Below are 11,605 nucleotides of genomic sequence, written 5' to 3' on the forward strand. Positions count from 1 at the left end.
AGATTTTGAACATTTTCTGGGATTTTATTGTATAGGCGTATACATTGGTCTTTAAAGGATTTGCTTACTTTGGCTAGTCTGAACCCAATGTTCAGACTAGCCAAAGTAAGCAAAAAAAATATTGCTAACTTGTTCTTATTTCTAGTATTTACATTATGATTATCACTTTTCTTTTTGAAAATATTTATGTTCTAAGTAGTGGGTATGTTTCCTTATTCATTGGTAGTGGGAGTACTTGTAACAAATACTAGTTTTTACAACCAATAGCGATTAAGCGGCCATTTGCAAGTTACGTCAGATTTAGTTCTCTTCCCCCGCAATTGGGGGCGCTGATTCCGCTTCAAATAGGCACAAAAAACAGTTGGGTAGGTATCATAAGTCCAGCGTACTTGTATACCTTGGAGATCAGTGGTCATATCTGATTTTTCCTTTTGGATAAAATTTTCACCATAAAGTTATCCCCTTTTGTTATCCCATAGGTAGTGTGATTATTGAATGAAACAAAATATTTTTATAAAACTAATTTATATTTTACATAATAGTATACAAATATATTTCACTGTATTCTTCAACATCAAATAACATCTCATTATCTATTTGATAAGGTTTGCATATTGTTAACCAATCAATAAATTCTTCAAAAATATCAAGGCAGTTAAAAGTATCAACCATGCTTCTATTTGCAACCAGATGTGCTCCCTTTTTTAAATGTTTTCTTAAAAATCGCCATATTTCTATATGCTTTTGTATATCAACAAAAAAGTCCAAAACATTTACTACGAGAATATCTGTGGTTTTGATTAAATTTTCCACATTTGTTACGTCTGAATGCTCCACAAGTATTCTATTTTTGTCCATAGAAAATTGTTTTATTATTTTATCTTGTATATCACAGAGTTCTTTATTTATTTCAACTCCAATGATTTTAGCCGCATTAGAACAGTAATATGCCTGAAAGAAAAAAAAGCAATAATGAATAAACATTATAGAGTAACAACCACACTAAATCAGACGCATTAATACTTTCAACTTACACCATATAACACTGCTCCTAATCTAGATCCCACATCCAATAACTGTTTACCTTTCAAATCTGCTGGCAACAACACTTTAAATATATACTGAAGAGCTTTTCTTGACATTGAATGAGATGTGACGATCAATTCCTAAAATAAGTTTATTAGCATGTATACCAAATTAATTCATCAATCCCCATATGGTCACCGGTGACCGAGACACAATAGAAATTCTATTGCAAGGGTCACCTAATGGCGGACCGCGGTCCGCATCCGGACCACCGACCCATTGTGTGCGGACCAAGCATGTTCAAAGATGAACTTGTTAAAAATAAATTTAGGTCTCGACTTACTGATCTCCAGGATTTAATGTCAATAGCTTGCACCAATTTCACTTCAAACACACAACGAAAAATTGACACTTTTCTCATTGATAAGTATGTAAATAAATACCTTTGTAATCTCCGTAATTACATTGTTTATTTTTTTATGTGTGGACCGTGAAAGTTATTTTATGTTATAAAATGGACCCCGAGCGAAGCTAATTGGTGACCCCTGTTCTATTGTGTCTCATTTTTCGACGATCGACGTTTAAATATTAACCTTCTTAGTTTTGTTATTATAATATAGTTCTATAGACAGACATTAAAACAAAATGTTTACCTCTGAGTTTCGGGAGCCGCAGTCTTTGCAATAATATTTTTTTATTTTGCCTTTTTTAATAAGTTTCTCAACATCTTTCACATCATACAGAAATTCGTCTATGTGGAGAGTGTTAACTTCATTGCAGTCAGCTTGGTCACCAACTTCTGGTGGTATAATAGTTTCTGTTGGCATTTCAGCTTTAAACGGGACCATAGGTTTTAAGGTTGTACCTATTTTCTTAAGTGGTTTTTCAAGATCTTGCAATGTTTTTAGTTTCTGTAAATCTGCCAAAGTGAATATAAATATTATAATATAAAATTCATAACTTATTTTATGTCATGTAAATTTAACCAACCTTCTTTGTATGATCCTGAACATATCCATTTTTCGATTGTTTGTACATCATCCACGTTTAATTCCGAAAGTATCTCTAAAATTTGACTTTTAGTATTGATCACATTAACCTCGGCCATACCTTAAAAATAGAAAAAAAATTGTATGTAGTACTTAGGTACTTATTGAAATGCTATATAGTAGGTATATTTTGTAACATAACACAGTGCACAGGAATGAGGTTATGTCATTTACATATTTTTAGTTTTGCTTTCATAGCGGTTTTTAAATAGTAAATACTCACTTTAGTATTATAATAATTATAGGTAGGTTTAAGGGTAACTATTGAAAAAGGTATATTGTTGTAATAATAATTATTGTTTTTAAAACATAAAAACCAAAGAGATTGATTGTATCTTTCTTTACGAGTGTATCACAGATTACCACGGACGTAAAAAAAATACAGATTACTAGTATATTATTTGAGTGTATCATAAAAAATTCGTAGGAGTTCCGAGTTCGCAGGGTGACCATATTTAAATTACAGATCCTGCCAAACTTTGGTCAAAAAACTGCCAAATCCTGCCAAAGCCTGTAGTAAAAAATGCCCAAATACTGCCATCTTTATTTACTGTTGTTTTAAAGTAAGAAAAGTAAAAATACACATAAAATATATTGCACTTTTATAAGATTAAACATTCGCATCGTCTTCTTCCATTTCTTCATCTTTATACATAGACACAGTCAATGATATTCTATTTTAGAAACTCATTGGACACAGTACAGCATGTCATATTGCTATACTGTGACATAGATTTGTTCATGCGATTCAAAATTTATTTTGTATTTGAAGGAAAATTTGCAATCACTATGCTCACCACAAATATCATCTTCTACAGAATGTTGAGATTACGTCACCTAAGTAATTAAAAGTGAGGACTTTTTGGCGGGAACTCGACGGGAGTGGTTCGAACCTGTTGATTGAATTTTAATTTCTGTGTCTAAGGTGTTTTGGTGGATAATGATGATGCATTATGCAACAAAATATCTGAATGTATTTTGAACCTAACTAACATAAATTGCCTACACTCTTTCTTGCACATTTCATGCATTTCATGCACATTTTGTGGCTAAAATAAGAATGTACGAATACTTCAATATTTTTTTAAAATTTGAAATGACATAATTATTTTTAAACATCCTGTACCTTGAACGAAGAACAAAGTGGTAGCTGGAACAAAGAAGCACTGACCGATTATTTTGCAATTTGTGCTAAGTGGAATGCATTTTTGTTCTAAGTCCATATTCGTAATTTTGTTGGTGGTATTTTGTTCCACCTCCTATTACTGTTAAAAATAAACGAAATCTCATCATATTTTGATGAAGTAGTTTTTGATTCCACTTATCATTATAAACAGTCATTTAAGTAATTGGTCGCCTTACGCATGCATCACAGAAATAAACATAAAAACCTGTCTAGTGAAAAATTTGGTCATCTTTCTATTGGACAATCTAGCACTCAGGCGACGATATAATAATACTTGTCAAACTGAAAACTGACAACTGAAAGAGTTTTGGCGGGCATGTTACTTTGACACTTCTCCTACTTTTTATTGTTTGTGTGGTTTTAATTATTTTTTCCCAAATTGTGTTAATTGGGTTTTTGATGTTCGTTATTGGTAATTAAATACCCGTTATCTTGCACAAGTGCAGGTAAGATGTTGTCAAAACCAAAATGTATAATTCTTGTGACATTAAGTGTGAATAACGGTAAATAGGGCTATTTCTTCCGTGAGTTGTAACTAAAACATCGTTTATATAATAACTTTATTGTCCTATTTATTGGTATATTATTGCGTCTTTTTCAAATTGAAATGTATCAAGTTTTACATTCTCTTGCCCAGTTTTGTAGCAATTATTGATGGTACTACGCATATGCGTAGTACTTCCCGCTACAACCGATACTATTGGACGATCTGCGTGTATCGTCCAATAGTATCGTCTCGTAGCCCCACACGTAGCCCGAAGCTTCGGACGATAGACGCAGGTGCGGCCGGGCCGTAATGAGTTTTGTCGGGAATGTGAAAGAGTGATGTTGTGTTTTTGTATTATTTTCCTAAAATTGTGTTAATGGGGTTTTTAATGTGTAATATTGGTAGGATATTAACCATTAGATATTCGTTATCGTGCAAAAGTGTAGGAAAGTGATGCAATATCCAGAAACGAGCTATTTTGTGTTCCCTCCAAAACTCCATCGAAAGTTTCAGTAAAGCGTCTACTACTTTACAGAATCGGCCGACTTGACTTCTTGACTGTATTGATTTTATACTTAGACTTTGACTAGACTTTAGACCTGACTGACCTGACGATATAGAAAAAATTGTATTAAAGAATATTGTTTTCCCGGCTTTATAATATTATTATGGCGGGAAAGCCATTATAATATTATTATACTCGACACTGGCCATGGTTATAGTCGAAGTGCCATTATAAGAAAAAAAAACGGTCATACTCTTATCATAATAATCGACTGACTTGACTCCTTGACTGTATATTGACTTTTTACTTCGACTTTGACCAGACTTTTGACCTGACGATATAAAGAAACGAATAACGATGCTGAAAATTATTGTATGCAACAAAATATAACAATACTGTTTTCCGGCCATTTTACATTTATAATACTTGACACTGACCATGGTTATATAGCCGAAGTGCCATAATAAGAAAAAAAAAGACAGTAATATCCCTTGTCAACTGTCAAGTTTTAAATGTCATTATGTCAATATAAAGTACTACGTACTGTACGTACTCTGTGATGTCAATCATACGGGAAGTAGAACTTGGTGTCTACAAAATATATACTAGTAATCTGTGACTTGGTGAACCGGGAACGTGAATCGTTGATGACGAAAGTTTGTATTTTAAAATAGTTATTTTACAGATTTATTTGCATAAAAATCGTTAAAGTTTATTAATTATTATTTCAATAGTGGTCAAAGTGTTTTCAGTTCAACCTGTAGATGTGTTACCTCCGTACAAAGTGATTTGAGTTTAAAATCGAGTGTTTCGTTGAGCGAATTTTTATAAAATGATAAAAAATATTTTAAAACACACTAGCTAATGATTTTCTACCACTCTAACCGGTTTTAGTTTATCGGAGGTTACTTATTTATAACGAGTTCTACGATTTAGTTAAGTATTTGTATTGAATGTGAGTCATTTTATGTGAAAACTCGCAAGGCTACGTGCGTGTTTATAATTGAATTCTCTCGAGTATCACTTAAAAGTCCCTTTTGGGTTTCATTGCAAAAATGAATGTTAATCAAAGCTTTTCGAAAAGCTTGGGTATATGGATATCAGACAAGAAAAGCCAGAAATTAAACTGGAAGGAACTGATTGTGTCATGCAATTCTCACGGATATAATATTGTAAAAGTAAGTTCGTATAATTTTTATATGACATCTTTATTTGGTAAAAAAATATATTTTAATATCTAAAGTTTTGTTGGTGTCCAAGTAATAATGTTTTTTTTTGTCTAATAATTGGGGTAAAAGTGCCTTAAATGTAAAATGATTAAATAATATTATTATCACTATAATAATTTAACATATCACACTATAAAACAACACGAAGTCTGCTGCCTTAGATCTCCAATTAATAAATTTATATTATTATTATTTCAGTTGGATATAGAAAAACCGTTTGAGGAGCAGGGTGAAATCAACATATTCTTACACAAGCTAACAGATGTTATAGCATCAGCCGATCAAGGGGAAGAGAAGGTGAGTTCTTAAGTCATAAAAATTTTTGATCTATAATAATAATTTAATATCTATGGACGCTCCACGTCTGAGCCACAGAACGTCGAATATTTTAAGTACTTAAATATTAAAATAACTTTTTAGTTTTGGAAGTAAAAAAAAACTTATAAATCTAAGTTCTTTAAAAATTTTTTCTGCTTTCAAGCATTAATTTATGACTAATCATTATTGACTATGAATGACTGTCAATGGACTGTAGCTGCAACATTATTGGATTTGAGGCTTATAACTTATACAATACTTTTCAGACCTCCATCATCATAAACCGCATTGAGCAGTATCTGTCTAATCATCCAAATGTATTAGTTATTGATCCCTTGGACAATGTTAGGATACTGTTAAATAGGTGAGTTCTATTATTGGAATTTTTATTTAGGTAAAATTGTAGTTCCTACTCTTACGCTAGCTTCTAAGAATTTTCCTGTAGATTTTATTTGTTCCAGTGCATGTGGAAAATATTTTGTACATTTATAATACAAATTGTTTATTCCACAATGAAAATATTCTGAAGAGTGACCTTAAATTCTCAAATTGTAAGGTCACTGCTTAAACATGTTTATCTTTCGTAATTTAATTAACTCTAATATGTAACTTTACAGTTAATCATAAGTGCATTTTACTGTGCATGAAAATAAGTTTTTAATTATTTCTTATATGATAATATTCAAGGTTAACATAATAAAAGTTATCTATGTCATGAAGAAATAATGAATAAATTACATGATTATTAATAACTTTTATGGTACAAATTATATTTAAATTTTCCTTTGTTTGCAGGTTTAATTATTATAGTATACTAAAAGAGGAATCATCTTTAAGAAAAATAGGAATATTCACACCAACTTTTGCTGAATTTAAAACTAATAATATAAACGAGAATTATGATATTATGAGGCAGAATGGAGTGACTTTTCCTGTGATTTGCAAACCCACTGTTGCTCATGGTTCAAAGCTGGCTCACGAAATGGTAGTCATTTTCAACAAAAGAGGTTTGAGTGTGTGCAAACCTCCATGTGTTGTCCAGAGTTTCGTCAACCACAATGCGGTGCTTCACAAAATATTTGTAGTGGGAAACAGGTTGGTATCCATACTGATAATTATAATATGTGAAGGTGTTTGTCTATTACCTCTTTACATCTAAACTACTGCACCAGAGAGCTAAATCTCGAGAACAACGCACCTGCAGCTATTCTAATGTTGCGAGTGTCCATGGGCGACGGTAGTTGCTTTCCATCAGGTGACCCCTTTGCTCGTTTGCCCCCTTATTTTATATAAAAGAAAGAATTATCACTTACTTATATAGATACAAGCATAATAATTATTCATTACATCATTTATTTTTAATTTTAGTTATTCGTACATTTTAGAAGAATGACCAACCAAAATTAACCATTCAATATACAGTTCGACAAGGCTGTATATGAACGTGGCGAGAAAAGGAACTAACGCTTCTATCACACAAAAAAGTCATTTTTGACAGTTCTCCTTTACCAGCAGCGCCCATTGACATCATTGACATATTCATATTTGAAAGCCTTGTCGAACTGTACAACTACGCGCCGTCATTTAATGAGTTTTTTAACTATTTATTTTTCTTTTGCAAAAAAATGCAGTTCCGTTTTGTTTTTTTTAATATATTTTGTATAAGTAAATAGTTAATCTATACTAATATTATAAATGCGAAAGTATCTCTGTCTGTCTGTCTGTCTGTCTGTCTCGCTTTCACGCCAAAACTACCGAACCGATTGTAATGAAATTTTGTATACAGATAGTACAGTGAGTATACAGATCATATATTCAAGTTTCGATTTCTTCGATTGTCATTTCTTTTTTACGTTATTTAATAAGTCAGTACTTTATATTATATACAGTGACGTAACCTTAAACCTATCAATGATAAATAGTTATTGGGTAAAGTTGTGTAATTGGGGGGCTAAATGAGCTTTAAAATTTGGCATAAAATATAAAGTTTAATTTTAAAAAATTAAATACTATGTGCACACTGCACAGCTGTTTTGATTTAAGGGGTCAAAATCAATCAAAATCTCGCGAGATATGTGAATCCTTGCGTAAACGAAGTTGCAGGCAACATTTAGTATATTTTACTAGATGTTTAAGCCCTTGAATGTAGCCTTCAACTTATATATTGTTGTATAAACATGATTAACATGGTCACTTGGCCACTGTATACACAATGTGATTCACATAGAACTTACCTTGGGGATTTTACGGTTTAGTAATCAATGTTAAGTGACTCAGAAAGTTGAATAATTAAGTTGAATAGAACATTTTTTTCTTTTGAACTGTAGATTGTTAAATTACTGTAACTTAACTCAAGAAGTCAAATAATATTTATTTCCATTTAAAATATCTATTGGTAATAATTTCAGATACAATATTGCACAACGGCCTAGCTTGAAAAACTTCTATGCATCTGACGACTTGGACCCAATATTCTACAGCACAGGTGAAGTATGCAAAGCTGACAGCCAATCAACACTGTCTATTTTGGACCCACAGGACATGGCAGACAGAAATATGTGCCTAAATGAGGATAAAATCAAGACTATCATCCAAATTCTTCGAAGAAGAATTGGCTTAGTGTTATACGGATTTGACGTAGTCATAGACAATGTGACAGGCAATCATGCGGTAATAGACATTAATGTGTTTCCAAGTTACGACAACTTTCCAAACTTCTTCGAGCATCTTCTAGAATGTATAGAGGAGATGGAATGCACAGAAAACTCCAACGGTGTGACCGAAGTGTGCAGTAGAAATAGGTTAATTAACGTAGGCAGTTGTAGTAATAAATATGGAGTGGTCGGTATGAATATTAACTAAAGAAACACTGCTAGTGTCATGTTACGAAGATAGTTTGCCAGTAAAATCTCGTATATTTGCACTAACTGAATCCAACAAACGGTATAATACGCAAAAGAAAAAAGTAAGAAATGGTAAATTTATTGTAATTACTTGTGATATGGAAGAAAGAAGAGCATTTTAATATTATCGATAGAAATACCGAAAAATCTAGTGTCTAGATGCAGATGTATACATACATTATGAGTTATTTTCAAGCTCAGTTTATAAATTAACATAGTTGTGTCTTCTTAAAATCATTACTTATCGGAAAAAAAGTTTCTCCAATCCGTATTTAGACTACTCATTGTAGATTTTTCAACAAAAATTGTAGAAACACTGTTTCATCATGGTATTAACCATGATGAAACATGCTATGTCAGTTTCTAAATAACATTAAGGCCTTAAATCTTAGTTTACTTAGTAGGAAGTAAGATTTATTATAGCAAGATAAGTAACTAGCAGCTAAATAAATAAAAGCAAAACAATGTTACAACAGACTGGTCAACTAATCACTTTTCTATGTAAATATTGTTCCAATGTTGAAAATTATGCTCTCTAACTAAATTATAGGAATCAAATATATTTCTTTGTTTTTATGATTGCAGAAATCAAACATTTTCGTATTCGCAAAAAGTAATGTTTGTAAAATTAATCTGTTAGTATAAGTAATCTCTTTAGCGGCTCTATCTCACAAGTCACAGCTAATATTATTTCAGTTTATCTATAAGAGTAAAATTGTAACTGAAAAATAAAAATGGGACAGGACGCCCACAACTTTAAGACCTTCAGAAAAAGTGAAAGGAGCAATTATAGGCGTATATGTATGTATATTGTATAACAAGATGACGCCCGCTACTTTGTTGCGCCAAAATTCGTTTTAATCGCGTGGGAACCGATCATATTTCCCGGATAAAAGTATCCTATGTCCTTTCCGAGGACTCAAAGTCTCTCCATTCCAAATTTCAGCAAAAATGGTTTAGGCGTGAAGAGGATACAGACAGACAGACAGACAGATGGATGGACAAGCGGACAGACACACTCTCGCGTTTATAATATTAGTATGGATTAGTGATTACCAATAACGATTTATTGGCGATCTACAAATAACGCACCGTCTTGTCGACTACCAAAAGCGTGTCGGGTGGGGTGAGTTGGTGAGAGCATGGGGACACCCAAGCTCTCACCACCTCCTCACCCCACCAAAAAGACCTAAAATCAATAACTGTACTTTTCTAAGTCTTAAAGTTGTGCACGGCCTATGTCCACGGCCGTCTAGGGCGCCGGACAAAAAGGGGCGCTAAAGGCAAACAAAAGGGGCGCCAATTTTTTTTCAGCACTATCAAGACATCAACACCCTGGGCGCCGAAGAAATCTCGCCCAGGGTAGTGCTAAAACCAGCCCTGCCTATAAGTCTCTATTATATTACAATATAATATAGGTATTGTTAAATCTGTGATATCCTCTTGTATTTAGTATAGATAGGTAATTTGTAAGTTTAATAATAATATTATGATTAAGCTATAACATTATATTAATTTAGATGTGTTGTTCTGTAAATCAGGAATTTCTAAAGTGGGAGTGTAGTAGACTATAAGTATGAAGTGTTCAATGAAGATATTGTATACTGAAAATTGAAGTCTCGAGAAATACTAAAAATATATTATAATATAACCTACTTTTATTATGACTATAATATTATATTGTCACATAATAATATGTTATTATATGACTATAGGTACAGTCTGTCAAGAAAGCGAAGGAATTAAAAAGTGGCAACATCGTAGTCTAAAGTAATAAGTATATATAGTAATCTAAAGGGATGACACTACGATGTTGCCACTTTTTAATTTCTTCACTTTCTTGACGGACTATACTGTGAAGTATTTCTGAATTCTGTGAGATATAGACTTGATGAGAAAATCATCCACATGTTTATCTATTATCTAAGCTAAGTAAGTATACTAATTACTGTATAATTTAAATAAAGAGGCACATAATTCTATACTGTTTGGACTTTAGTAAAAATTACTTTCATTTCAAATACTGTATTGGACTTGTGCTGACTGGACCAAGTTATTTTAGGTTATGATTATTTTGAAATATACAGGAACATAAACGCCAATTATAAGTAAATTTTGGACTTTTAAATGTACGTACGGCCAAGCAAACAGGCGATTGATACAAAATATTGCACTTCCTTTTTTGCCGCAACAAACTTGTGAATTGGTTATCGTTTTTAGGCTATGCTATAGTATAGACTATACGGTGGTTTTTGTCCATGTTGGTACAACACTACCTTTATCGTCACGTATTAACAGTGTAGTAAAGAATGACAGTGGCAAATTATTTGTTTACATGTAGGTCAAAATCAATTAAAACGTAGTATACGTGATATCGGCGATTATTGATTTATTGTACTTGTCGCAATATTTAAGGGCCTTATCACACTGGCGATTTGCGAGCGATTTGAAAGCGACGCGACTGCGCAGCGCACACGCCGCGATTGCGCGGCGTGCACGCAGCTTGCCTTCGGCGTTTTGGACACTCAGCAGCAAAATGGGTTCTGACGTCACTCCCTAGACGAGTCTACTATAAATAATAATAATCTCTGTAGACGAGTGTACAAAATGGCGGCCACGCCACGCCGCGACGACGCTGCGCTGTCGCGACGTGCACGCCGCGCAATTGCGGCGTGTGCGCAGCGCAGTCGCGTCGCTTTCAAATCGCTCGCTAATCGCCAGTGTGATAAGGCACTTAGTGTCTCGTTTGCGCTGCCCCTTTATTTGTCTTTACTGTAGTTTATTAACGTATCTCTATTACGTCTAGACTAAAATATATAGACTGGTCTAGATATATTTATCACCCCACCTGCTAGAAAACTCAATAAATTTGACGGGACGTATAGAAATCTGAAACCATTTG

General features: G+C 33.0%; 2 protein-coding genes across 4 annotated transcripts; one reads left to right on the forward strand and one right to left on the reverse strand.

Annotated features, from left to right (window-relative positions):
- Nucleotides 1–518: 518 nt before the first annotated feature.
- LOC121734675 lies at nucleotides 519–2,186 on the reverse strand. Of its 2 annotated transcripts, XM_042125272.1 has the most exons (5): nucleotides 2,177–2,186; nucleotides 2,017–2,136; nucleotides 1,680–1,945; nucleotides 1,035–1,166; nucleotides 519–951 (listed from the first exon to the last, which is right to left on the reverse strand). In XM_042125272.1, the coding sequence occupies exons 2-5, from the start codon at nucleotides 2,132–2,134 to the stop codon at nucleotides 532–534; spliced, it is 936 nt and encodes a 311-aa protein (XP_041981206.1). In that variant the 5' UTR covers nucleotides 2,135–2,136; nucleotides 2,177–2,186; the 3' UTR covers nucleotides 519–531. The 2 variants fall into 2 exon arrangements, with proteins under 2 accessions (XP_041981206.1, XP_041981207.1); XM_042125273.1 differs by lacking the exon at nucleotides 2,177–2,186 and having other exon boundaries at nucleotides 1,680–1,937; nucleotides 2,017–2,130.
- Nucleotides 2,187–4,839: 2,653 nt separating this feature from the next.
- On the forward strand, nucleotides 4,840–9,233 carry LOC121734911 (inositol-tetrakisphosphate 1-kinase-like). 2 transcript variants are annotated; one of them, XM_042125542.1, is made up of 5 exons: nucleotides 4,840–4,909; nucleotides 5,681–5,779; nucleotides 6,067–6,164; nucleotides 6,596–6,895; nucleotides 8,209–9,233. In XM_042125542.1, exons 1-5 carry the CDS (start codon nucleotides 4,901–4,903, stop codon nucleotides 8,660–8,662), a joined length of 960 nt encoding a protein of 319 aa, XP_041981476.1. In that variant the 5' UTR covers nucleotides 4,840–4,900; the 3' UTR covers nucleotides 8,663–9,233. The 2 variants fall into 2 exon arrangements, with proteins under 2 accessions (XP_041981476.1, XP_041981475.1); XM_042125541.1 differs by lacking the exon at nucleotides 4,840–4,909 and adding an exon at nucleotides 4,928–5,431.
- Nucleotides 9,234–11,605: the final 2,372 nt, after the last annotated feature.

The sequence above is a fragment of the Aricia agestis genome, chromosome 16, assembly GCF_905147365.1.
Source record: "Aricia agestis chromosome 16, ilAriAges1.1, whole genome shotgun sequence".
Classification (NCBI taxonomy): domain Eukaryota; kingdom Metazoa; phylum Arthropoda; class Insecta; order Lepidoptera; family Lycaenidae; genus Aricia; species Aricia agestis.